Source organism: Hylobates moloch, unplaced genomic scaffold (genome assembly GCF_009828535.3).
Source record: "Hylobates moloch isolate HMO894 unplaced genomic scaffold, HMol_V3 SCAFFOLD_6, whole genome shotgun sequence".
In the NCBI taxonomy this organism is placed as follows: Eukaryota; Metazoa; Chordata; class Mammalia; order Primates; family Hylobatidae; genus Hylobates; species Hylobates moloch.
The window spans coordinates 92,553,599-92,581,556 of NW_026652281.1; the positions used below are offsets into that span (position 1 = coordinate 92,553,599).

General features: G+C 45.6%; 2 protein-coding genes across 13 annotated transcripts in view; one reads left to right on the plus strand and one right to left on the minus strand.

The window, feature by feature from the left end:
* The first annotated feature begins 319 nt into the window (after nt 1-319).
* Nucleotides 320-27,958, plus strand: part of NLRC5 (NLR family CARD domain containing 5) — a 96,033-nt gene continuing 68,394 nt past the window's right edge. For 11 of the 12 annotated variants that reach the window (XM_058441006.1, XM_058441009.1, XM_058441012.1 and 8 more), the window contains exon 1: nt 320-385. The gene's annotated coding sequence lies outside the window, so the exon portion shown is untranslated. Of the gene's footprint in view, nt 386-14,849; nt 15,064-27,958 lie in introns of those variants that run through there. The other variant, XM_058441007.1, reaches the window with a different exon arrangement.
* Nucleotides 328-27,946, minus strand: LOC116470598 (cilia- and flagella-associated protein 69). The gene is given in 5 exon segments (XM_058440379.1): nt 328-461; nt 14,864-14,983; nt 25,169-25,511; nt 25,513-25,722; nt 27,938-27,946. Coding segments are annotated over 5 exon segments (816 nt in total).

Consider the following 27,958-nt stretch of genomic DNA (forward strand, 5'->3'; position numbering starts at 1 on the left):
CCCATCCAACCCAGTCTCCACTGAGGCACTGAGACAGGGTCTTAGCCCGGGGTCCCCACCCACCTGCGCTCCACATGTGAGCCGACCTTCACCCGCCTGCCTCAGTTTCCCCTCCACGAAAGGGGCGAGCGCCCCCACGTCTCCTGGGACTGTCCTTGGGTCCGATGAGGGTCTGCGGGGAGGTGCCAGGGTGTGGGTGCAGCGGGGAGCGGGTGTGTTAGGCCCCCGCCCATCCTGCGCCCAAGCCCCATCTGGCTCGGGCTGGCACCTCGAATCCACGTGATTTCTCGGCAGCAGCCGCCAGTTCCGTGCACTGGCCGAGCAGCTCTAGGCGGCTTCTACTTTCAGTTTCGCGCAGAGCGCGGAGGAGCCGGGAGCGCTGAGGGTAAGTGCCGGGCGTGCCGCGGGGCTGCGGGACCCGGGCTGGAGGGAGCGGAAGGGAGAGGATCGAGGTTCGAATTCTGCACGGAGAGGGGTGGAGGGGATGTCAGAGGCCATGGAGCGGGAGGTGCGGGTGGCTGGGTGGGTGGCCGATGGATAGCCGGGTGAGCGGACAGGGGACAGGGCGCCAGTGGCCCGGCAGCGCGCAGAGCATGTGCCCAGGGAGTTTGGAGGAAGAGTTGCCGGCCCGCAGAGGATGGCAGATGAGGGTCGCCTAGATGGGGGGACACAGTAAGCGGCTGTGCTTCCCTCCCTGCGCAGCTCCTGTCACCTACCGGAGCCACCCACTCTCTCTGTCTTTTTCTTTGCAACTTTTCATTGATTTTAAAACAATTATGGAAGTTACACTGTTAATTATACGCAATTTAGACTTTTTAGCCTAAACAACTTTTTATTATGGAAAATTCCAAACATATACAATAGTAGAAGGAATAGAATTAGGTTGAGCCTTCTGCACCTGCGGGTTTTCATATACTGAAGCCCCACGTATCCACGCTCAGCTTGGACAGTCACGACCCCAAGGCCACCTAGGTGGCCCAATCTCCACCGCTGGTTATTTTGAAACAAATGGCAGACAGCATAGCATCTCAACTGAGGTATTTCAGAATGTACTAAAAGATAAGGCATGTTTTAAAAACAAAACCACAGTACCACCAGCATACTACAAACATTTTAATAGTTATTCCTTAATGTCAAATCTCCAGATTATTTCTAAGGAACATTTAACCTCATAAGTAATAGGTGAATACGTGGGTGTTGTTTCGTTACTTGCTTTCTGCATTCCCATGTGGTTTTCGGTCACTATTCTCACCCAGAAAGCCAGGACTTGAAACTGTCTGGGGCGATCATTCGGGAGGTCGAAAGAGGCTCCTACCTTCAGTGCCGTTTGCGTCCATTTTATAAGTTGGGTTCTATGTTTCCTTTTTTAAAAGGTTGAAGTTTCTGCAGACCTAAAAAGCAGTTTGAAAACTGGCAGTTCCCAGCCTCTAAAACCCAGGGGTAGCAGGAGGCAGAGAGTACCCCGGGGCCAGATCCTGGAGCCTCACTGTCCCTTCAAATCACTTTCCGTTTCTCTAAGGGAGAAATAAACCTTGAAAAGCCATGGGCTTTTCAGATGTATCTAGATGTATCTGATGCTTTTCAGATGTATCTAGACTCCCATCCAGCGTGCGTTCTGCAAACCTTACTGAACCATAGCCCAGAATGGCCATCCATGATGCCCACCCCCCTTGTCTCCAGAAGCACAGTGCCAGGTGGACCTGCACATGGTGTGGACGGCAGACAGACTGGGGCTCTCAACACCTGGTATTTGCTGGATGACCATGAACTAACCATTCAATTTCTCGAAACTTTGGTTTCTCGTGTGTAAAACGAATATATGCAAATCTATCTTACAAAGTGTGTTTTGTGGATTGAATGAGATGATGCATGCCCGCCCAGTGCCTTGCTCAACCTTAAAGTGCTGCACAAGTGTGAGGGGAGATGGATTGAAGAAGACAGACAAGCAGAGGGGAAAGTTCTTGCAGAGTTTCACAATATGCTGAACTTTATTCCTGGATCAGATACAGAGCTGTCCGGGTGTCCACAGGGCCGGGTCAGCCTCCTCTTCCCCTCTGAGGAAAATTCAGCAAAACTTATTTTGCTGTTGTTGTTCTTTATTCCTTTTTCTTTTTTGAGATGAAGTCTCACTCTGTTGCTCAGGCTGGAGTGCAGTGGCGCGATCTTGGCTCACTGCAACCTCCACCTCCTGGGTTCAAGCGATTCTCCTGCCTCAGCCTCCCGAGTAGATGGGATTACAGGCGCCCGCCACTACACCCAGCTAATTTTTGTATTTTTAGTAGACATGGGGTTTCACTATGTTCACCAGGCTGGCGTCAAACTCCCAACCTCAGATGATCCACCCGCCTCGGCCTCCCGTGGGATTACAGGCGTGAGCCACCTTGCCCGGCCTCCTTTTTTTTTTTTTTTTTAATAGACATGAGGTCTCAAACTCCTGGCCTCAAGTGATCAGTCTGCCTCAACCGCCCAAAGTGTTGAGATTATGGGCGTGAGCCGCCACACCCAACCATAACTTCTTAGCATGACTTTTCCCATTTGTTATGAGTTCAATTGTGCCTCCCCACAAAAGATATGTTGAAGGCCTAACCCTCAGTGCCTCCTAACGTGGCCTTATTTGGAAATAGGGCTGTTGCAGATATAACTGGTGAAGATGAGGTCATACTGGAGTAGGATGGGCCTTGAATCCAATAGGACCAGTGTCCTTATAAGAGAGGAGATGGGCACATGAAGACAGAGTCATACGGGGATCAGACAGTCATGGACAGTGGAGGAAGAGAGTGCAGTGATGCATCTAGGGGCCAAAGGACACCTAGAATTGCCAGCAGCTGGTGGGAGCCAGGAGAGGCAAGGACGGATCCTCTCCTCTAGCCTTCAGAGGGAGGCTGGCCCTGACCACACCTTGATCTCAGACTCTGACCTCCAGAACTGCGAGAGAAGAAATCTCTGTTGTTTTAATGTACACAGCTTGTGGCACTTTGTGACAGCAGATACAGCAGTACTGTGACAACAGTAGGAAACGAATACACCATCCCAGCATCTCTGCTCTGTTTTCCATACAGAATTGAACTAAGGATCAGGCAAGCTAATGCAAGTCCAAACACTGTAAAAACTTTGGAGGCAATCTAAGGATGTGAGCCAGATTTGTTTGCCGGATCTTTTTTATTTATTTATTATTATTATTTTTTTTTTAGTGAGAGGGAGTATCACTCTGTTGCCCAGGCTGGAATGCAGTGATATGATCTTGGCTCACAGCAACCTCCACCTCCCAGGTTTAAGTGATTCTCCTGCCTCAGCTTCCTGAGTAGCTGGAATTACACGCACGTGCCACCATGCCTAGCTAGTTTTTGTATTTTTAGTAGAGACGGGGTTTCACCATGTTGGCCAGGCTGGTCTTGAACTCCTGACCTCAGGTGATCCACCAGCCTTGGCCTCCCAAAATGCTAGGATTACAGGCATGAGCCACCACGCCCAGCCCGTATATTCATATTTTTAATGGACTTATACATGAAAACAGTATCTCACTTTTAAAAATAAATGATATGGAATTATGTGGTAAAGGAAAATGAAATCTTACGATATCATGTTTTAAAATTTTTAATTTTTCACAGCTAATACATTTATATAGTTTTTAAAAATGTAAAACTTTGGAAAGATATAATGAAAAATAAGTCTCCCTCCGTCTCCTGCCTCCCAGCCACCCAATTGCCCTCCCCGAAGGCAACCAATGTTATCAGGTTCTTGTGTCTCCTTCCAAAGATAGTCTAAGTGGGTTTTTACAAACATGGATATATACATATATATATGTACATACACACACACACATATACACATACATAGACACACACACGTGTACTTTTCCCTTCTCACAAATGGCAGTATACTATATGTAGTGTTCTCTAACTTGGGTTTTTTTTTTTTTTTAAACAGTGCAATTTGGAAATCTTTCTACATCAAAATTTTAAGATCTGCCCTTTCCCTCTTTCTTTTTTTTTTTTGAGACGGAGTCTTGCTCTGTTGCCCAGGCTGGAGTGCAGTGGCGCGATCTCGGCTCACTGCAAGCTCCGCCTCCCGGGTTCACGCCATTCTCCTGCCTCAGCCTCTCCAAGTAGCTGGGACTACAGGCGCCTGCCACCACACCCGGCTAATTTTTTTTTTTTTTTTGTATTTTTAGTAGAGACGGGGTTTCACCGTGGTCTCGATCTCCTGACCTCGTGATCCGCTGGCCTCGGCCTCCCAAAGTGCTGGGATTACAAGCGTGAGCCACTGCGCCTGGCCTCCCCCTCTTTCTTTTTAACAGATGCATAGTATTTCACCATACGACTGCTCTGTAATTGATCTAACTGTTGTAGAACACTTAGGTTATTTCCTGTCTTTGGCTATTTCAACAGTGCTGTAATGAATATCCTTGGTCAAGCATCATTTTTCATACGTGGGAGTGAATCTTTAAGAAAACCAGGAGTGGATTTGCAAGGTCAAGGGGAATATGCAGTTTGAACTTGTATAAATATGGCAAATTATCCCCCCTTAAATGTTGTACTAATTTTTGCTCCCACCAGCTGGAGGGGGGAGGGGCCAAATTTCTATATTTGCAAATCTGGGAGGCTAACAATGGTGTGTTTTTTATGCCTCTTATTATGAATGAGTTTGAACATCTTTTCAAATATTTAAGAGTCATCTGTAGCTCATTTTCCATAAACTGTCAGTTCATATCCTTTGCCCACTTTTTTATTGGCTTTTGGTCTTTTCCCTGTTGAGTTGTAAAAGCACTTTTCATGTTAAGGGAATTTGCTCTTTGTCTATTATATGGTTATACCGTCATTTAAAATGGTGGCATAGTTGCTTATAGAATGTCTGAACCATATCTGTCATTGTTAGATATTTATATTGGGTCTCATTTTCTTGTATTATACATGGGATGTTTTCCCTGTTTTTTGTAAAAAAAAAAAAAACAAAAAAAGCAAGATATGACATTTTAATTCTTCCAATAGCTCTCACCATAATGGTGAAGGAAAGGAAATATGTTTGGGAAAATACTTCGATAGGATTTGGGGTGGCTGGAACCTGTGTGCAAAATGGCCAACAGGGACCAGGACATGTTGGGTGGGAACAGAGTGCTTTGCATGGTGTATGCGTGTGGGGCAGAGGTGCTGTATTTGCTCCTGAAAGAAAAGGGGGTGGAGGGAGGGGAGAAGAAAGGAAGGAGAGAAGGTAGATGGAGGTTAGCCACATAGGGAGATGACTCCCAGAAACTTCTTAGGGGTAGGATGGCAAAAGGGCATTTTCGGTGAGTCCAGGAATGCCCTCTGCTCCGTGTGAGGCAGGTACCAGCACCGCAGATACCGACTCTGGCTCCACACCTGCCATCATGAGTGCATTCAGCTTCTCCACTGAGCTTCCACACACCAGGCCCTGCTCTAGGCACTGGGCTACATCCGGGAACACAACCTACTCCCTGCCTTGTGGAGCTGATGAGGCAGTAGAAACAGACAAACAAGTAAACAAAGATGTACATGTCATACGAAGTCAGGTGGAAGTGACTGCAGTGAAGAAGGCAAGGTAGGCAAGGGTGGAGCATGCTGGATACAGAGGCAGACATGGCCTTCTTGTAGGGATGTTGGGACATTTGAGAGAGAACTTGAAGGGAGCGTGGCAGGGAACCATGGGCCATGGCGTCTGGAGGAAGAGGGAACCAGTCAGAGGGGATGGCAAGAAACAAAAAAGTGGGGAGAAGAAGAAAGCAGAGAAGAGGAGAGGAGGGAGAAGAGGAGAAAATGTTGCTTAAAGTCTGCTTTTGTGCTCCCAAATGCTCACTATGAATGACATTTTTGCAATTTTTGCAATTTTTTTTTGTAATTTAATAATGGGCTGGGCTGGGCGCCGTGGCTCATGCCTGTAATTCCAGCACTTTGGGAGGCTGAGATGGGCAGATCACTTGAGGTCTGCAGTTTGAGACCAGCCTGGCCAACATGGAGAAGCCCCATCTCTCCTAAAAATACAAAAATAGCCAGGTGTGGTGGCACGCGCCTGTAATCTCAGCTACTTTGGAGGCTGAGGCAGGAGAATTGCTTGAACCTGAGAGGGGGAGGTTGTAGTGAGTTGAGATCGTGCCATGCTCTCCAGCCTGAGTTAGAGGGAGACTCGGTCTCAAAAAAAACAACAAAGTGCTTGAATTAAAGCAGGAGCCCTCAGCTAGAGGAGCACCCACCCACCTCCTCCCCAGGAATCACAGAGTTCCCAGGGAGGCCATAGCCTCCTATAGGTCATGGCATTGCAGGTGGGTTGGTGTCCCAGCTGGCTGTTTCTGTCTCAAGAAAGGAAGGGCTGCTCCCACTGACATCCAGGCGTAAGCAATGCCCTGGTGAACATCCTCATAGCTAGAGCTTTGCTCACATTCTGGATTGCTGCCTTAGGCTCAGTCGTCAAAGTGGACTCCTAAAGGGATATATGAACTTTTATTTTTTAAATGTTTGAAATCATGTTGTCAAATTTCTCTCCTAAAAGATTGTGCCAATGTAGAGAGGCTGCTGACCCCTGGAAGCTTCCCAATAATCCCCTAGCACCTATCCCTTGTGGGTGGGATGGATCCTGTACCATCGCCAGACCCTCAAGAACCCCTTGTACTGCATGGTCCCTTCTGTTCCTCCTGGTGAAATGGAAGGAGCATGCATGCCTTGGGAAGCTGGTGCTTTGAGGCATTCAGATCTTACCGTGGCATCATGTTTGAAGAGAGAAATAGCTTGCTGTTTTGTGTGTCTCTCAATAGTCTTATTCACTGAGTTCTTGAAGGTGTCCTGTGTGTTTCTGGGCTGCAGAATCCTTTTATTGAAATGGACAGGTCAGTGTTTTCCCAGAGAAAGACCTATCCGTAGGAGTTCACAAGAGGATTTTAGGAGGTGTGTGGAGAGGGCATCCGATTCCACTGAATCATAAGGTGACAAAGTTGTTCCCTTTTCAGTTCTTTTTCATTCTTCCAGACTAGTGAAAGAGAAAGCCTCAGTCAGGTGCTAATGCATCTGTAAACCTCTCACACTCTTGATATTTTCAGCAAGCGGAGGCCAGGCCTCCGGTCAGAGCCCCGGGTCTGCAGCAATACCCAGCTACAGTGTTTTTTGTTTCCTTGGCTTTCTTTCTTTCTTTTTTCTCTAGACAAGATCTCACTCTGTCACCCGGGCGGGAGTGCACTGTTTGCACAGCTCCGTGCATAGTTTCCTGCATCCTCTATTTCCCAGGCTCAATCGATCCTCCTGCCTCAGCCTCCCAAGTAGATGGGACTACAGGTGCACACCACCACACCTGGCTAATTGTTTTTTGTTTTTATTTTTGATAGAGACGAGGTCTCATTATGTTGCCCAGGCTGATCTCAAACTCCTGAGCTGAAGCAATTTTCCCGCCTTAGCCTCCCAAAGTGCTGGGATTACAGGTGTGAGCCTCCATGCCCCACCCTTGAGTTTCTTTTAGATGTTACCTTCAGTTTGTGGCAAGTGGTACTTCAAAAAATAAAGTTAAAAGTGACATGGTTTCTAGAAAAACTTTAAGGAAATGGTGTTCTGGCTTTCAGATAAGGCAAAAAAAAATCTTCAAACATGAGTAAAGAGTTTTGGAAATTATACACTTACCCCTAGAGGGTGAGATTGTGGGGGAAATTCCATAATGTATATTTCCACAATGTTTAGAACTTTCCAAATGAGTACAGGTTATGTTTGTAAACAGGAAAAATAATAAAGACATAATAAAATGATAATTTAGTTTTAAAAGACGACCATTTGTTGAAGGCAGTATTATATTTTGTTTAGGAAATAGACTCTGGAATCAGCATAGATTTTATTGTTTTATTTTTATTTTTTTTTGAGACAGTGTCTCACTCTGTTGCCCACACTGGAGTTCAGTAGTGTGATCACAGCCCACTATAGCCTCAACTTCCTGGGCTCAGGGGATCCTTCTGCCTCAGCCTCCCAAGTAGCTGGGACTATAGGTGCACACCACTATGCCAGGCTAATTTTTTTGTGTTTTTTGTAAAGACAGATTTTCACCATGTTGCCCTGGCTGGTCTTGAACTTCCAGGTTCAAGTGATCTGCCTGTCTCGGCCTCCCAAAGTGTTGGAATTACAGGTGTGAGCCACTGCGCCCGGCCAGCATAGATTTTAAATCCACCTTTTGTTGCTTGACTTCTTGGAGCCTGTTTCTTCATCTATGAAATGCAAGAAACGTGCCTGGAAATATTGCTTGAGATTCTAATGGGGAGGTGCAGGTGGAATACTGCAGCCTGATGCCCAGCCTATGCCAGCCTATGCCAGTACACAACAGCCAATGAGCATTGGCTGCAGACTGGACATGTCCCCTCCTTGTGCTGTAGTATTAATGTCTCCAACCCTCATAGTGATCCTGTGAAGTAAATGTAAAATCGCCACCCAGATGAGGAAAACAGTGGCACCCAGAGGTTAAGAAAACTGTCCAAGGTTGCACAGCACTAAAATGTTGAAATCAGGATTTAAACCCAGCCCTCCTGACCCCAGAGGCTCTTTTTTCAAAAATTATTTTATTTTATTTTATTTCGAGATGGGGGTCTTTCACAGTCACCCAGGCTGGAGTGCAGTCGCATGATCATGGCTTACTGCAGCCTCAACCTCCCAGGCTCAAGTGATCCTCCCACCTCTGTCCCCCAACCCCCAGTTGCTTAGGACCACAGGCACACAACACCATGCCTGACTAATTTTTGTACTTTTTGTAGAGATGGGGTTTCTCTGTGTTGCCCAGGCTGGTCTCAAACTACTGAGCTCAAGCGATCCTCCGGCTTCAGCCTCCCAAAGTACTGGGATCACAGGCGTGAGCCACTATGCCCAGCATCAGAGGCTCTTTTAACAGCTCCACAATTCCCTGTGAGATGGGCTGCATACAAAGCATTACTCCTGCTTGACATATACACAAACCATGGCCCAAAGGGAGCCAGGACTTGTCCGGATGTCACCCTCTAAGTCAGTTGGGGCAGTGAGACCCAAAACCAAGGCTCCAGCCCTCTAGCCCCTCCAACCTTTCTTCTGCCCTGGTTTTATGGGTTTGGCAATGTCTGCCAGGATGGGAGGGAGCAGTTCAGATGATCCAGTCTGGAGGCAAAATTCTTCTAAATTCAAAGGGCCCAGCCTGAAGTCACTGATGTCTTTTTTTTTTTTTTTCACTTTTAAAAAATGTATTCATTTTAAACCACACAAGTAAGACACGAATCAGTCTTCCTTGCAGAAAGTTAAACTTTTTATACATAAGGCTGAAATCTATTTTACTCACTGCTTCCAGCCCCATGCCCATCCCCTCTCCTGCAGTAACCCCTATTTGACATGTTTCCAGAACTTTATCTAAACCTTCACGTAATAAAAATAATTCTTATATAGGGCTTACTAACTTCCAAGCACTGCTTTAAGGGCTTTACGTATTTAAGCCCCACAATAACTCTGTGAGGTAGGTGCTGCTCTTATCCCCATTTTACAGATGAGAACATTGAGGCCCAGAGAGGCTATGTAACTTGCCTGGCATCACCCAGCCTGCAATTGGTGGAAAGGTCAGTCCCAAATCTAGGCAGCCTTGCTCCGAAATTCATGCTCTTAGCCTCTAAGTTATAAAACATGCTATTATCGACCTGTGGGAAGAAACAGTATTGCTGTTTGTTGATGTGTATCTTGAGACAAGTGATATCATGTTGTGCATATCATTATACAATGTGTCTTGTTTATTCTATGATACATCTTGAAGATACAGCCATGTCAACAAAAAATAGGTCCCTTTCCTGTACATAATCCCACAGCGTGGTTACACCAAACTTTATTATGGCTGTCTAGGCTGTTTAAAGACCGCTGCTGGAATTTCTTTATCCAAGACTCTGTGTGTCTTAGCCCACTGGGGCTGCCTGAGACTGGCTGGATTCTAAACAATAGAAATTTATTTCTCACAGTTCTGGAGACTAAAGTCTGAGATCAGAGTGCCAGCATGGTCGGGTTCTGGCGAGAGCCCTTTTCCGGGTTGCCGATGGCGGGCTTTTCATTGTATCCTCACATGGTGCAAAGCAGGCTAGAGCATTCTCTTGGGTCTCTTTTATAAGGGCATCAATCCCATTCACTACGACTCCTCCCTCCTGACCTAATTACCTCCCCCAGACCCCGGCTCCTAATACCCTCCTATTAGGGGTTAGAATTTCAACATGTGAATTTCGGGGGAGCACAAATATTCAGTCCATCACATTGTGTATTCTGGGCCTCATGGCTGCCCATTTTGCTTTCTGCTGAGTTTAGTGGTAAGGTCAAAGGGTAGAAGTGCAGTAAGATTTAGAAGTCACTGCTGATTTGCCCTACAGGATGGGCAGACCACTTCCCAGCCTGCACCTCTGAGCCCTGGATCCAGGCCTTCTCTCCTTTATGTCTCGAGCTTACTCTGTCCCCTGCCTTACTTACCAAACCAAAGCAAGATTCCTCTGGGACATTCCTGCCAGTCCCCATGGCAAGGTTGGAGCTGAGGAGGGGACTTCCAAACGTCGATTTTATTTTCACTTTGGCTTGGGCGTGCCAAGCCCTGGCAGAGCCACAGAGTTGGGGCACGAGGTGCCAAGAAACAGCTCCGAGTCTGAGGAAGGTGCTCTGCCCTGGGAAGGAGATAGAGCTGAGTGTTGGTTATGGGGAGACATCCTCAAGGACTCCATCTAAATATGGTCAACTTGGTGGCCTTCCTGTCCCCAGGGCCTTTGGGGCTCTCAGAGGACAAGAATCACTCAGCTCTGGTTTGCTGGAGAAGCAGAGCGCCAGGTGGGAGGTAGTGAGCAGCCTGTCTCTCCCCACTGGGAGTGGAGAGCTGGGTGTCACAGCCTCGAACAGTTGTTCCCAGACATCGGCACAAGGGGAATCCCCCCGGGAGCTTCCAAAAGTGCCAGTGCCTGCGTTCCACCTCCTGGGATGGTGCTGTGATGGGTCTGGAGTGTGGACCATTGGGATTTTTTAAAGACCCTCCTCCCAGGTGATGCCATTGTGCAGACTAGCATGGGAACCACTGGCCTGGAAACCCCAGGGAGAGGCCTCTGGGGCCCGGGACATGCAAGTGGGAGCCTTTTCCTAGCAGCCTTGCTAGCCACCAACCCCTTCCTGTGGGTGCTAGACCCAAACTGCCAGGGCTGAGCGGGAGAAGCAAGGCCACCAGCTGGCCACCTGCTCTCTCAGCCAGGCTCAGGCTGGCCATAGGGCACCCCAGTCCTGGAGGAGGGTGCATCTGGAAACCTTGGGGGCTCTTGGTGGAAAGTTCAAGCCTTTAGCATAGGAAGGTGGCTGGGGTGGAGGAGGCAGTTTAAAGACTAGTGATGTGGGCTGGGACCCAGATTTCTGGGTTTCCAATGACCAGAAGAAGATGGCCTTGTTAGACTGGGGACAGGGACCACCCAGGCTCAGGCCTGAGGCTGGGAGTGCTGGCATGAATTTAAGTGCCAGCTCAGGAACACCCCCAGGGCCGCCAGGCAGGGAGACACCTCTTCAACTCCTGGCTCTTCGACTCTAGCTGGTGACCTAGGGGGGTCCCTTTCCCACTGTGAGCCTCAATTTCCTCATGTGTAAAGCATCATGACTGTGTGTTTTAAGTCCTTTAGGGCCCTACCTTTGTGAGGGACAACAGAGACGATGGTTTTCAAAGGCAACAGTCACCCCTGCATCATCACTGACTCACAGAAATGGATATGCCCTATAAGGACATCCCCCTTGCTTCCCCTGCCAGCATTTGTGGGCAGGGGAGGAAATGGCCGCTAACCTTTCCTGAAGGCACCTCCCAAGGGACCCCTGAAATGAGGGTGACACTTCCCAGAAAGAGACCAGTGGCCCGGCCCAGCCCTGCTCTTAGTTTTGTTTTCTCTGCTTTGAATGCCAGCAAGGCCTTTCCCTCCCAGGGCCTCAGTTCCCCCGTCTTTACAATGGACCCAGCATAGACCCCATCACTGGGGCTCTTTCTGCTCTGCCACCCTGTGCATCCCGGCCCGGGTGTTCTCCGAAGCCCTGACGTCATCAGCCATTCCCAGCGGGGAAGGCAGAGGCGCTGGGTTCTCTGTGTCCCCCTGGTAGGGCTTGGTGTAGGATTCAGGGAGGATTGGAGGGCCTCTGTGGCCTCAGGTCCTCCCCAGGGTCCCCAGGCCCTGACCTGTCCACCTGGACCTAAAGAACCAACAACAGCAGCACTTTCTGTTTCTCTGAGGTATTTCTGCCCAAATGTCTGTAGTCATGACTGGGGTGCCTGGCTATCACCCCAAAAACTGCATCCTTTCTGATCTGCACAGATGAGACAACTGAGGCCCTGTTTCCCTTCCACCCCAAGACCTAATGGGACCTCCTCCTTAATCTAATCCTCAAGAGGCAGGAACAGGATGGAAAGCAAAGGAACGGCAGCCAGAAGTCTGTGGCTCCACTCTTGTCCCCTCCGCATCCCTCACTTCCTTCCTTACACCAGGCGTCAGGGGCTGGAGAGACGGAAGAAGCGATAGCAACGACAACCACACTAGTGGTAATCATAGCTTGTGTGGATTGAACCTTTTTTTTATTTTTCATTTTTAATTTTTGTGGGTACATAGTAGGTACATTTATGGGTTACATGAGATGTTTTGATACAGGCGTGCAGTGTGTAATCATATCAGTGTAAATGGGGTTTCCATCACCTCAAGCATTTATCCTTTGTGTTGCAAACAATTCAATTATACTTTTTGTTATTTTTAAATGTACAGTTAAATTATTACGGACTATAGTTACCCTCTTGTGCTATCAAATACTAGGTTTTATTCACTCTAACTATTTTTTTGTACCCACTAACCATCTCCACCTCCCCCACCCCGGCCTCCTACTACACTTCCCGTCCTCTGGTAACCATCCTTCTACTCTCTATCTCCATGACTTACATTGTTTTGATTTTTAGATCCCACAAATAAGTGAGAACAAGTGATGTGTGTCTTTCTGTACGTGGCTTACTTCACTTAACATAATGGCTTCCAGTGCCATCCACGTCCTTGCAAATGATGGGATCTCATTCTTTTGGATGGCTGAATAGTACTCCATTTTGCATTTGTGCCACATTTTCTTTTTCTTTTGCTCTTTTATTTATTTATTCATTTATTTATTTTTTTGAGATGGACTCTTGCTCTGTCACCCAGGCTGCAGTACAGTGGCACGATCTTGGCTCACTGCAACCTCCGCTTCCCAGGTTCGAGCAATTCTCCTGCCTCAGCCTCCCGAGTAGCTGGGATTACAGGCATGCCTCACCATGCCCTGTTAATTTTTGTACTTTTAGTAGAGGAGGGTTTTTTGCCATGTTAGCCAGGCTGGTCTCCAATGCCTGACCTCAGGTGATCCACCTGCCTTAGCCTCCCACAGTGCTGGAATTACAGGTGTGAGCTGCCGTGCCCAGCTGCCACATTTTCTTTGTTCATTCATCTGTTGATGGACACTTAGGTTAATTCCAAATCTTGGCTACTGTAAACAGTGCTGTCATAAACATAGGAGTGCAGATATCTCTTTGAGATACTGATTCCTTTCTTTTGGGTATATACCTAGCAGTGGGATTGCTGGATCATATGGTAGCTCTATTTTCAGTTTAGTTTTGTTTGTTTGTTTGTTTGTTTGTTTGTTTTTGAGACAGAATCTCACTCTGTCTCAAGGCTGGAGTACAGTGGCATGATCTCAGTTCACTGCAACCTCCGCCTCCTGGGTTCAAACGATTCTCCTGCCTCAGCCTCCCAAGTAGCTGGGACTACAGGCATGGGGCGCCACTACGCCCAGCTAATTTTTGTATTTTTAGTAGAGACGGGGTTTCACTGTGTTGGCCAGGATGGTCTCAACCTCTTGATCTCGTGATCTGCCCGCCTCGGCCTCCCAAAGTGCTGGGATTATAGGTGTGAGCCACTGTCCCCGGCCCTATTTTTAGTTTTTTGAGGCACCTCCGAACTGTCCCATAGTGGCTGTACTAATTTACATTCCCACCAGTGTATGTGGGCTCCCTTTTCTCCACATAGATCGAGGTTTTTTTGTTGTCATTTGTTTGTTTGTTTGGAGATGAAGTCTCGCTCTCTCGCCCATACTGGAGTGCAGTGGCGTGTTCTCGGCTCGCTGCCCCCTCCATCTCTCGGGTTCAAACTATACTCCCACCTCAGCCTGGGGTTACAGGTGCCTGCCACCACGCCTGGCTAATTTTTTTTATTTTAAGTAGAGACGAGGTTTCATCATGTCGGCCAGGCTGGTCTCAAACTCCTGACCTCAGGTGATCTGCCTGCCTCAGCCTTCCAAAGTGCTGGGATTACAGGCGTGAGCCACCGTGCCCAGCCTGGATTGAGTTTGTATCATGTGTCAGGTTCCATGTCAGGGATTCCACATGCCCCATCCCACAACCATCTTGCCAGGTGGGCATTATGATGACCGCCCGTAGCAGACACTGTCAGAGTTCCCTCAACTCCATCTCTGCCCGGATGCCCCCATTCACTGTGGGTGACACCTGCATCCTTCTCCCGGGGTTGCCTTTGCCTGGTGGGCATTGCCTTGCTCAGAGATGCCTAGGCAGTCATGCTTCCCTCCCCCGCCCACTGGGCGTGCGGTGACGTGAAGTGTGACCACCCAGACCCCTTGTGCATGCGCAGGACGGACCTCTTCTGTCATCACGCTCCAGTTCTCTCCCATGTGGCAGGCTGAAGCGAGGCTTCTGAAACCATATCTTTGCTTAGCTGCCTCTGCTACGCTATCTTTCTTCCACCACCCCCTCAATAAACAACTGCCACAGGAACCCCCTTGGGCTCTGCTTCTAGGGACCTGACCTAGAAGATCCTCATTTTACAGATGAGGACACTGAGGTACGAAGAGGCTGCATAACCTACCAGGGTCACGCAGCTTTGGTGTGGAGTAGGGACTCAAATCCAGGGCCCTGGTACGGAGGCATTTGCCCTCACCAAGATTCAGGCACTGAGAGAAGCTGACGGGCCTAGAGAATGGCAAGACTTGAGATAGCAGAGGAAGGAGACAGGGTGAGGAATGGATCCCCGTGCTGAGGTCTGGTCTGGAAGGAGAAGTCTGCAAGGTAGGAAAACGAGGAAAGGGGATGTGAGGTAGGGAAGCAGGATGTGCAAGGCAGGGACTTGTGAAAGAGAATGCCGGGGGGTGGTGAGCAGCATCTCATTGGCAGGTCAGCAGGTGCAGGAGAGGCCCAGGTGGGCCGGGGACTGTATGGTGAAGGGGCATTTGTTTATTTATCCTTTGTTTTTGTTTTTTGTTGTTTAAATTGAGACCAGCTCTCACAGTGTTGCCCAGGCTCGTCTCGGCAACTAATGTCTGCCCACTCCTGGCCTCAAACGATCTTCCTGCCTCAGCCTCCAAAAGTGTTGGGATTACAGGCATTAGCCAATGTTTATTTGTCCTGAGCCTTCCCTGGACACCTGATATGTAGCTGCTTTGTGGTGGTCACAGTTCCATGGTGTGATTTATCCTGGAGGCTGTGGGATGCTGATAGCAGGTTCAGACAGGCATGAGGCCAGACCAGAGCGGAGTTTTAAAGATAACTCCAGCCAGAGGCATGCGTGCATGTGCACATGTGGGTACATGTATGTGTGTGCACGTGCATGTGTGTATGAGTGTGGACTAAAGATGAGATGGCTTTCTGAGCAAAGGGAACAGCCAAGGCAAAGGCCTGGGGGCTGCGGGGAGAGAACAGGGTTTGATCTCTCCACTCCCTCCTCTAAGCTCTGTGTCAATAGCATTTTCAGGATAGCAGGAAGGATTCCCAAAGAGCACAGCAGCGAGGGCAGTTGGAGGGAGGCGTCTGCTGGGACACTGAAACCAGGATGGGGTAAACTCCCCTCGCACCTCCTCAGACTCAGAGCCCCCATAAAGCTTCCAGGTGCACCCCAGCCCTTTTCCCTCTCTCTGTCTGAAATGGGGTGACATGATCCCAGGACTGCGACTCCACGTGTCTGGATTCCCCTTACTGACTGTGTGACCCTGGCCATTTTCCCTCCACCTTTCTGTCAGCGCCTCATTTGATTACTCGGCCTCAGGGGTGCATTGGGGATTCTTAGAGGTAACACTTCGAACTGAAAGCCAGAGGTCCTGGTGCCAAAATGCAAATGTGAGGGCTTGAAAGTTCATCGGGTTTCATTTTCTCTGTTCCGTTTGCAGCAGCTCCTCTTTCTTGTTTTCTATAGAACAGTAAAAAACTTTATGCATTTGAATATCGTGAACCTCATAATTCATATGTAATATAAAAACTACTAGATATGCATGGAGAAATCAACTGAAGCACAGTGGCTGAGCATGTCTTTCTCATTCTTTGATGGCTACCTCAGATCAAATCAATATGAACTTGGGGTCAGGCACAGTGGCTCACACCTGTAATCCCAACACTTGGAGAGGCCAAGGCAGGAGGATCACTTGAGTGCAGGAATTTGAGACTAGCTTGGGCAACATAGCGTGACCTCGTCTTAATATTAAAAAAAAAAAAAAAAAAGGAAAGAAAAAAGTGAACTTGGGAGGTTTGAATGACAACTCGTATAACTGAAGTAATAGATATATTCAACTTTTAAAACTTAATTTTCATTAGATAACACATGCATATGGTATAACATTCTAGGCCAGCTGCAGTGGCTCACATCTGTAATCCCAGCACTTTGGGAGGCCAAGGTGGGCAGATTGCTTGAGCCCAGGAGTTGAAGTCTCACTTGGGCAAGATGGCAAAACCCCATCTCTGCAAAAAACACAAAAAATTAGCTAGGTATGGTGGTATGCACTTGTAGTCCCAGCTACTCAGGAAGCTGAGGTGGGGGAATCATATGAGCCCAGGAGGTGGAGACTGCGGTGAGCCATGACCACACCACTGTACTCCAGCCTGGGTGACAGAGCAATACCCTGTCTAAAAAAAAAAAAAAAAAAGAAAGAAAAAAATTACTTTCACTAGGGACAATTACCATTACGAATTTCTTCCAGGAATATTAATGTATTTGTATACACATTTTTTTTTTTGAGAGAGGGTCTCACTCTGTCACCCAGGCTGGAGTGCAGGGATGCAATCTTAGCTCACTGCAGCCTGGACACCCCCAGGCTCAAGCAATCCTCCCACCTCAACCTTCTGGGTAGCTTGGACAACATGTGTGCACCACCACTCCTGGCTAATTTTTATATTTTTTGTCAAGATGGGGTTTTGCCATGTTACCCAGGCTCGTCTCAAACTCCTGACCTCAAGTGATCTGCCCGCCTTTGCCCCTCAAAATGCTGGGATTACAGGCATGAGCCACTACATTTATTTTTTCTTTACACAAAGGAAGCATATTCTACATCCTATTTTGCCCCGGCTCTCTTTTAAAAAACAATGTATCTTGGATACCGTTCCATATCATTCCATACAGTTCATCTTCATCCTCATTCTTTCTTTCTTTTCTTTCTTTTCTTTTCTTTTTTTTTTTTTTTTTTTTTTGAGACAGAGTCTCACTCTGTCACCCAGGCTGGGGTGCAGTGGCACTATCTCAGCTTACCTCAACCTCCCGGGCTCAAGTGATCCTCCCACCTCAGCCTCCTGAGTGGCTGGATGCTGCCTCTTTCTTTTTGATGGCTGCAAAGAATTCCATTGTATAGATGTGCCGTAATTTAATCATAAAATGTCCTCTTTGATCATTTAGGTTTTTCTAATCTTTTGCTATTACAAGCAAGGCCACGTTAAATATCCCTGGGCATATTATTTTGCACAATATGAAGATATCTGTAGGTTAAATACCTGTGTATAGAATTGCTCAGTGTGATTATATGGCATTTACCACTTTGGTAGATAAAGGTTGTATCCTGTTACATGTCCACGGATGAATTTCTTCCAGAAATATTCATGTATTTGTATACACAATTTTTGAGACAGGGTCTCAAAACTGTTGACACGTTATTATTATTATTATTATTATTTCACATTATTTAGGGAAGTTTCATTTTTTGTGAGCTATCACTGATAATTTCTTATTTACTCATCATCTTGTATGTCTCTTCCTTACATATTGGGGAAATGTCTATTCTAGTTTTTAATGTAAATGTTCTTGTGGCTTTTTTAGAAAAAATCGAAATATGCACATTAAAAAGTTTGACTGCTTCAAAGGGTCCTAAAAAGGGTCCACAGTGGAAAAGGCTCTCCTTTCCCGGCAGCCCCAGACCCCTCCTCAGACACAAGCCTGTCGTCAGTTTCCTGTGTAGCTTCCCAGAGTTGGTCTCTATGTATGCAAATACACACACATTTAAAATATACATATTCCAGGTCCACGTGGAATGATGCAAAGCATCAAAGTGCCCGTTAATTCACAACCTTGCCAACTCAGTAATATCCTTGCGAATCTAATAGCTAGAAAATGGTATATCTTTTTAGTTCTAATGTATTATATTTATTCTATCTTCTGTGAGCTTGAACATCTTTTCATATATTTAAAAGTCATTGGGACCAGGGGTGGTGGCTCATGTCTGTAACCCCAGCACTTTGGGAGGCCGAGGCAGGTGGATCACCTGAGGTCAGAAGTTCGAGACCAGCCTGGTCAACATGGTGAAACCCAGTCTCTATTAAAAATACAAAAAAAAAATTAGCCAGGCATGGTGGCTCGTGCCTGTAATCCCAGCTACTTGGGAGGTTGAGGCAGAAGAATTGCTTGAACTGGGGAGGTGGAAATTGCAGTGAGCCAAGATCATACCACTGTACTCCAGCCTGGGCAACAGAGTGAGACTCTGTCTCAAAAAAAAATTTTTAAATATCATTGATATTTCCCTTTTTTGTAAACCTTTTATGTTCTTTGCCTAGTTTTCTATGAGGTCACTGGCTTTTTCAGTATTGGTTTTTAGTAACTCTCGATTTATTAAAACATTTATACATTTATAGCTTTGTTTATGATGTATACATTTATAACCTTGTCTGTGATGCAGATATTTTTCCAATTTGTCATCTGGCTTTTGACTTTATCTGTGGTATCCTTTGACAATACAAAAATTTTAATTTATATCTGATCATTTTCATCCAGTTGTTTTTTTCTTTTTTCATGATTTCTGAGTTTTGCGTCATGCTTAGCAAGACTCTCTCTACTCTGAAATTATTTTCTGTAAAATACTTTTTTCAGCCAGGCATAGTGGCTCACACCTGTAATCCCAGAACTTTGGGAGGTAGAGGTGGAAGGATTATTTGAGTCCAGGAGTTCAAGGCCAGCCTGGGCAACAGCGCAAGACCCTGCCTCTATTTTTTAAAAGAGAAATTTTTTTAAATAAAAAAAAGAATACTTTTTTCCATGTTTTGTTTGAGCACTTAAATTTTCTTAACTTTTTTGTCGTGAAACATAACACATAGAAAAATGTAATATAAGTGTACAACTTCATGAATTGTTATAAATTGAACATACAGCCTTCTGGTACTTTCACGGTTTAACTTCTTACATTTAAATTTTGGTTTCATCTAGACTTTATTTTTATATAATTGTAAAATAGAAATCCATTTTTATTCTAAAAGAACACTTTTTAAATGTTCGTGAAATGTTTTAAAATGTATTATATACCAAGCAAAAAAAAATCTCAACATATTCCTCAAAGCAGAAATTGCACAGGACTTATTCTTTGTACAGAGTAATACAACAAAAACTAATGAGAAAGCCTTAAAAACAACCCTCTATTAAATTACTCCATTCAAATTATAATTTCAATCTACTTAGCACAAAAGTATTTGATATACATTTATCGAAATTGGCCAAAAGTGTTTTATTATTTTTTAAAAGGAAAAGGTTAGCAACGGCTTAAGCAATAAAGTTTATAATTTTAAAGAATAACAAACAGCCGGCCGGGCGCGGTGGCTCAAGCCTGTAATCCCAGCACTTTGGGAGGCCGAGGCGGGCGGATCACGAGGTCAGGAGATCGAGACCATCCTGGCTAACACGGTGAAACCCCGTCTCTACTAAAAATACAAAAAATTAGCCGGACCTGTTGGCGGGCGCCTGTAGTCCCAGCTACTCGGGAGGCTGAGGCAGGAGAATGGCGTGAACCCGGGAGGCGGAGCTTGCAGTGAGCCAAGATCGCGCCACTGCACTCCAGCCTGGGGGACAGAGCAAGACTCCGTCTCAAAAAAAAAAAAAAAAAAAGAATAACAAACAGCCTCACTAAATCAGGGGAAAGAAATAAGAAGATAAAAGCAAAAATTACAGAACTAGAAAAGGGACCATTCCAGCAAAATTGATAAATGAAAACAAAAATTTGTTTTTCAAACGTAAGAGTTACCAACTGCTGGTGAATCTAAAAAGAAGAAAAAGACAAAGTAAACTAAATTAAATGTGAAGCCATGAGGAGATTTAAAATTATACGAAAATAGGCTGGGCACGGTGGCTCACGCCTGTAATCCCAGCACTTTGGGAGGCCGAGGTGGGTGGATCATGAGGTCAGGAGTCTGAGACCAGCCTGGCCAACATGGTGAAATCCTGTCTCTACTAAAAATACAAAAATTAGCTGGCTGTGGTGGCATGAGCCTGTAGTCCCAGCTACTTGGGAGGCCGAAGCAGGAGAATCACTTGAATCCGGGAGGTGGAGGTTGCAGTGAGCCAAGACCTTGCCATTGCACTCCAGCCTGGGTGGCAGAGAGATTCCGTCTCAAAAAAAAAAAAAAAAAGCTGGGCGCAGTGGCTCATGCCTCTAATCCCAGCACGTTGGGAAGCCGACCTGGGCGGATCACTAGGTTAGGAGATCGAGACCATCCTGGCTGACATGGTGAAACCCCGTCTCTACTAAAAATACAAAATATTAGCTGGGCATGGTGGTGTGCGCCTGTGGTCCCAGCTACTCAGGAGGCTGAGGCAAGAGAATGGCATGAACCTGGGAGGTGGAGGTTGCAGTGAGCTGAGAACCCCCCCGCACCCCCAGCCGGGGGAAAAGAGCGAGACTCCCTCTAAAAAAAAAAAAAAGAAAACAAGAAAATATTATTCACAACTGTGAGCTATACTATGTTTGAACATCTTGACAAAATGAGCAACTTTCTCAAAACTATAAATTGCCAAATGTTCATTAAAAAAAAAAAAAAGCCAAAGATAACCAATCAACACAATGAGGATAAATTTAAAGTGATCGAGTTTGATTTTTTTTTTTTGAGACAGCGTCTCGCTCTGTCACCCAGGCTGGAGTGCAGTGGCTTGATCTTGGCTCACTGCAAGCTCCGCCTCCCGGGTTCACGCCATTCTCCTGCCTCAGCCTCCCGAGTAGATGGGACTACAGGCGCCCGCCACTACGCCCGGCTAATTTTTTGTATTTTTAGTAGAGACAGGGTTTCACCATGTTGGCCAGGACGGTCTTGATCTCCTGACCTCGTGATCTGCCCACCTCGGCCTCCCAAAGTGCTGGGATTACAGGCGTGAGCCACCGCGCCCGGCCTCAAGTTTGATTTCTTAAAAAAACTGTTCAAACATCTTGGTAGTGCTGGGCAGGAAGTTGGCTTTCATTCTGGGTGAGATGAGAAGGCTCTACGGGGCGTGGGACCTGATGCAGGCTCTGTCTTAACAGCTGACTCCTGCGTGGAGTAGGTTATTGGGGGATGGGTGGGCCAAGACCAGGGAGGAGGCTGGTGCAGGAAGCCCTGTGAGAAATGATGGTGTCCAGGCTAGGCCATAGCAGTAGAGGAAGCAAGATTCTTCTTGATTCTCCAAGAGGAATGCACTTGGAAAATGAAGCCACCTTTGGGCTTGAGCTCAAGGAAGCATGAAGCTGCCCCTAACTGAAGTGGGGAAGGTGATCTGGGGAGCAGTTTAGGAGGAGAGATCAGGAGCTCAGTTTCGGACTTGGAAATTTTGAAACGCACATGAGGCATCCAGGTGGAGTTGGGAGAATTAAATAATGCTGAAAGGTACTCACTTGGCAAGTAGCAAATATTCGTTATATTGTCTGTTCAACTTTGTCAACTGCTTTTCCAGTAGAAATGTAGTGCCCTTATGACACATGCATAAATGTTAAACTCAAAAGTAAAATGAAATATTTTCTCAGTAGATATGAATTACTTTTTAATTTTTTTTTTGACATGGGGTCTCACTCTGTTGCCCAGGCTGGAGTGGAGTGGCGAGATCATAGCTCACTGCAGCCTCAAACTCCTGGGCTAAAGCAATCCTCTGCCACAGCCTCCGGATTAGCTGGGATTACAGGCACACACCACCACTCCCAGCTCATCTTTCATTTTTTGTAGAGACTGAGTTGTGCAATGTAGCCCAAGCTGGTCTCCAACTCCTGAGCTCAAGCTATCCTCCCACCTTGGCCTCCCAAAGTGTTGGGATTACAGGCGTGAGCCACCACACCTGGCTGCTTTTTAATTGTAATATTCATCCTCCACCCATCATACTTAGTGCAGATATTTTTCCCTACCTATTGCCTTCCTATTTCTCTTTTATTTCACATTATTTAGGGAAGTTTCATTTTTTTGTGAGCTATCACTGATAATTTCTTATTTACTCATCATCTTGTATTTCTCTTCCTTACATATTGGGGAAATATCTATTCTAGTTTTTAATGTAAATGTTCTTGTGGCTTTTTTTTTAGAAAAAAATCGAAATGTGCACCTTAAAAAGTCTGAATGGTTCAAAGGGCCCTGAAAAGGGTCCACAGTGGAAAAGGCTCTCCTGTCCCGGCATCCCCAGACCCCTCCTCAGACACAACCCTGTCATCAGTTTCCCTGTAGCTTCCCAGAGTTGGTCTCTATGTATGCAAATACACACACATTTAAAATATACACATGCCACAGCTTTTTAAAATTTGAATTTATGGGCCGTGTGCGGTGGCTCATGCCTGTAACCCCAACACTTTGGGAGGCTGAGGCAGGTGGATCACCTGAGGTCAGGAGTTTGAGACCAACCTGACCAATATGGTGAAACCCCGTCTCTACTAAAAGTACAAAAATTAGCCGGGCATAGTGGTGGGTGCCTATAATCCCAGCTTCTCCGGAGGCTGACAGGAGAATTGCTTGAACCCAGGAGGCAGAGGTTGCAGTGAGCTGAGATCGTGCCACTGCACTTAAGCCTGGGCAACAGAGGGAGACTCCATCTCAAAAAAAAAAATTGAATTTAGACTCAGGTTCAGAGGCTCACGCCTGTAATCCCAGCACTTAGGGAGGCCGATGAGGGGAGAATCACTTGAGTCCAGGAGTTCAAGACCAGCCTGGGCAACACAGGGAAACCATGTCTCTACAAAAAAAAATAAAAATTAGCCTGGCATGGTGGAGTGTGCCTGTTGTCTCAGCTACTCAGGAGGGTGAGGCAGGGGAATCACTTTAACTCAGGAGTAGGAGGCTGCATGAGCTTTGATTGTACTACTGCACTCCAGCCTGGGTGACAGAGCAAGACCCTGTGTCAAAAAAAAAAAGAGAAGAAAAGAAAATTAGACTACCATCATAGGTGGCACAAACACTTCCCAGTTTGTTGCTTTCGTTTTGTTTGTTGCCATTTTTACTATACAGAAAAAAAAGGAAATAAAGAATACATTATTATAATATGTTAATTTCTACTGCATTATTTTTAACAACTTCATTGAGGTGTAATTTACATACCTTAAAATCTATCCATTTTAAGTGTACAATTCAGTGATTTCTAGTAAATTTACTGAGTTATGTGACCATCACCACAATCTGGTTTTGGGACACTTTCCTTACTGCCATAATATTCCTCATACCCATTTAGAATCATTCCTATTTCTGCCCCCAGGCCCAGGCAACCACTAATCTACTTGCTGTTTCAATAGATTTGCCTTTTCTGGACATTTTACATAAATAGAATCACAGAACATGTGATCTTTAGTGATCTTTTTTCACATGGCATAAACTTGGTTCCCTTTTATGTTGAATAATATTCCATGGTATAGATATATCAAAGTTTGTTTCTCCATTCATGAGCTTTTCGGTATTTGGGTTGATTTCACTTTTTGACTGTTATGGATAATGCTGGTATGAACATTCATGTACAAGTTTTTGTGTAGACGTATATTTTCATTTCTCTTGGAATAGACCTAGGCGTGGAATTGCTGGATTAGATGGTAATTCTATTGTTTTACATTCTAAGGCAGGGGTCCCCAACCCCTGGGCTACAGATCAGTGTCGGTTCATGGCTTGTTGGAACTGGGCGGCACAGCAGGCGGTGAGCTGCCAGCGGGCGAGTATTACTGCCTGAGCTCAGCCTCCCGTCGGATCAGCGGTGCCATTAGATTCTCATAGGAGCACAAACCCAGTTGTGAAATGCGCATGCGAGGGATCTAGGTTGCGAGTTTCTGATGAGAATCTAATGATAAATGTAATGAGCTTGAATCATCCCAAATCCATCGCCCACCCCCAACCCCTGTCCGGGGAAAAAATGATCTCTCACGAAACCAGTCCCTGGGCCAAAAAGTTTGGGGACTGCTGTTCTAAGGAACTGCCAAAACTGCCAAACTGTTTTTCAGAGTGGCTGGACCATTTTACATTCCCACCGGCAATATATACGGTGTCCTGTTTCTTTACATTCTCATCAGCATGTGTCTTTTTCATTATAGCCATTCTACGTGGGTGTGAAATGCTATGTGGCTGTGTTTTTCATCTCCATGCAGAAATTTTTAATTTAATTACTTAGTTAAAAATAATTCTTCAAATTTAAAACACTCATATTGCCATATGTATATTTTTATACTACGAAGTGATACAATTTTTGTTAATTTTCTTGCCTTGATTACTCTTTACCTGTATAGTATTTAAATCTTTACATAAGATCGCAATTATAGTGGATAGTAATTTATTCAACTCAAAATCTTCATAGGATTTAGAAAATTTAAGTCCTTTACCAAAGGGATTGACTTTTAACTTCATTAAAGGTTGCAAACAGTATCAAATCCTTGGTAAAGCCACATTCGATCTTTGGCACTCCAGGATTTTGAGCTATAACTGTAGTGATCACTAATATGTCATTTCTAAGCTGACGGTCATAATGACTAAAACCTCTCATAAATAGATTTTAAAATACTTCCTTCAAAGCCAGTAAACATTCCAAGTTACTAAGCTGTTGAACAATTTCTTCTTTTGAAGATGTTTTCTGATAAGTTCCAAAGTGTTTCTGATGAAGGAAATAAAAGCTGTCCAGAGAAATCTGGGTCACGGAGGTGAGCACAGATTCCATTGGCTGCTTGTGCTTTCATCATTACAGTACAATTAACTTCAGAAGTCGAGAGATGCTGCAGAATTTTAAGTACCCAAAGTTTCTCAACAAGTTGATTTTCAAGCAAGGTCATTAACTGGACCATTGTTTTTGCCAGTCCTCCAAATTCAGCCATTTGAATCTTGTATGATGAACTCGCTTGCTGGTAACCTGGAATATGCTTCTTTTGTGGTTGTGCCTGATAAAAGTCAACAATACGCTTACAGTTTTGTATCCTCAATTCAGAACTTGGTATTTTCATTAAGTCACCCAGAAGCACAACTGAATTAGCAGTATGTCCAGCATAAGTTATTTCATCCGATACTTTCTCAAAAATGGCAAGCCACACTATTTTATGATACATATGCAGATTCTACAAAATGCGGCTGGTTTTCGATTTTGACTGCACGCACATTCAGAATTTTAAATGTCTGTACTAAATCCCTTAAGGGAAGTTCATTCTGATAACACTGTACCAGTTTCTTGACAGATTTAAGTTGTTTTTCTTCTAAGCCATCTTTAGTAGTCTCTTCAAAAAGTTTGATGACAGGATTAAGGTCCACAGGCTTCAAAACACCAGTTCCACATGGCGAGGGAGGCCTCGGGAAACACCATCATGATGGAAGGCAAAGGGGAAGTAAAGACCTTCTTCATGGTGGCAGAAAAGAGACAGCATATTGCTATGTATTTTAACAGCACTTATTTCCCCCCTTTTTTCTTTCAATATCGTGGATTAAATAGTGTATTTTAAATGAGTGTGAGGCTCGCTTGGACTCTATTCCATCCCTTTGGCCAAATTTTTTCCATTTTCAATCCAAGAATCTTAAAGTTTGAATGATGGTCACCTTATTATATATTTTATTATGTTTGGAAGCTTTTTTACTATTGCCTGAACCTCCCAACGAATAGCCTTTTGATAGAATTGCCTTTATTTGTTTCTTTATATCTAATTCTAGCTTAAAATTAGACTTAAAATTAACTTCAACTGCTTTATTATGAAATATTTAAGGCATATAAATACTGCCTCTTTTCTCTAAATGACTGCTAATATAATTTTACCAACTTCTGTTAAAGTATCCTGTTGTACATAAAGTGGTGTTGTTTTTTATCTGCCTGTTAACTTAGAGTGGGTTTTATTTTCTTTCACTTTCTGTGGTCGAAGGCAAGTTTGTCTTAGTCAGCTCGGGCTGTTATAATGAAATACTGTAGACTGGGTGGCTTAAACAACAGAAACTTGTTTCTCACAGTTCTGAAAGCCGGGAAGTCCCTGATCAGGGAGCCAGCAGGCCTGGTGTCTGGAGAGGATGTGCTTCCTGGTTTACAGATGGCACCTTCTCATTGTGTCCTCACAGGGCAGAGAGCAAAGAGAAAGGGCAAGTGCTCTCCAGCCTCTTCCTTTTTCCTTTTTTTTTTGTTTGTTTGAGATGGAGTCTTGCTCTGTCACCCAGGCTGGAGTGCAGTGGCGTGATCTCGGCTCACTGCAACCTCTGCCTCCTGGGTTCAAGTGATTCTCCTGCCTCAGTCTCCTGAGTAGCTGGCACTACAGGTGCCTGCCACCACGCCTGACTAATTTTTGTATTTTTATTAGAGATGGGGTCTCATCATGTTGGCCAGACTGGTTTTAGACTCCTGACCTCAAGTGATCTGCCTACCTTGGCCTCCCGAAGTGCTGGGATTACAGGCCTGAGCCACCACACCCGGCCTCCAGCCTCTTCTTGTGAGGGCAGTAATCCCATCATAAGGGCTCCGCCCTCTTGACCTAATCACTTCGCAAAGGCCCCACTTCCAAATACCATCACACTGGGTATTTAGGCTTCACCAGGTGAATTGGTGGGGGAGATGGGACACAAACATTCAGTCCACGGCAAGTTTTTATCTCAATTTGCTAATGCCTCTCTTTATTTCTCCTGTTACAGCGTGATAATGTTGTTTTTTAAAATATCATTTAGCTGGCTGTGGTGACCCATGCCTGCAGTCCCAGCTACTCAGGAGGCTAAGGCAGAAGGATCACATGAACCTAGGAGTTTGAATCCAGCCTGGGCAACATAGAAAGACCCTGTCTCTTAAAAAAAAAAAAAAAAAAAAAGGAAAGAGGCCGCACACAGTGGCTCATGCCTGTAATCCCAGCACTTTGGGAGGCCAAGGCGGGAGGATCATCTGAAGTCGGGAGTTCAAGACCAGCCTGACCAACATGGAGAAACCCTGTCTCTACTAAAAATACAAAATTAGCCGGGTGTGGTGGCACATGCCTGTAATCCCACTACTTGGGAGGCTGAGGCAGGAGAATTGCTTGAACCAGAAGGTGGAGGTTGCGGTGAGCCGAGATCATGCCATTGCACTCCAGCCTGGGCAACAAGAACAAAACTCCATCTCAAAAAAAAAAAAAGAAAAAGAGAAAGAAAGAAAGAAAAGAAAAGAAGCACTTAAAGAGGCTGAGGCAGGCAGATCACTTGAAGTCAGGAATTCAAGACCAGCCTGGCCAACATGGTGAAACCTAGTCTCTACTAAAAATACAAGTATTAGCCAGGCGTGGTGGCACACACCTGTAATCCCAGCTACTCGGGAGGCTGAGGCACGAGACTTGCTTGAACCTAGGAGGTGGAGGTTGCAGTGAGCCGAGAACATGCCATTGCACTCCAGCCTGAGCAACAGAGCAAGACTCCATCACAAGAAAAAAGAAAGAGAGAAAGAGAGAAATATAGACATATCTTATTAGTCCCCCCGGACCTCTTCAAAAGATCTCTCTTTTCCTTTCTTATTTCTAATTGCCATACTACATACCACCTCCATTGTGTCAGAACG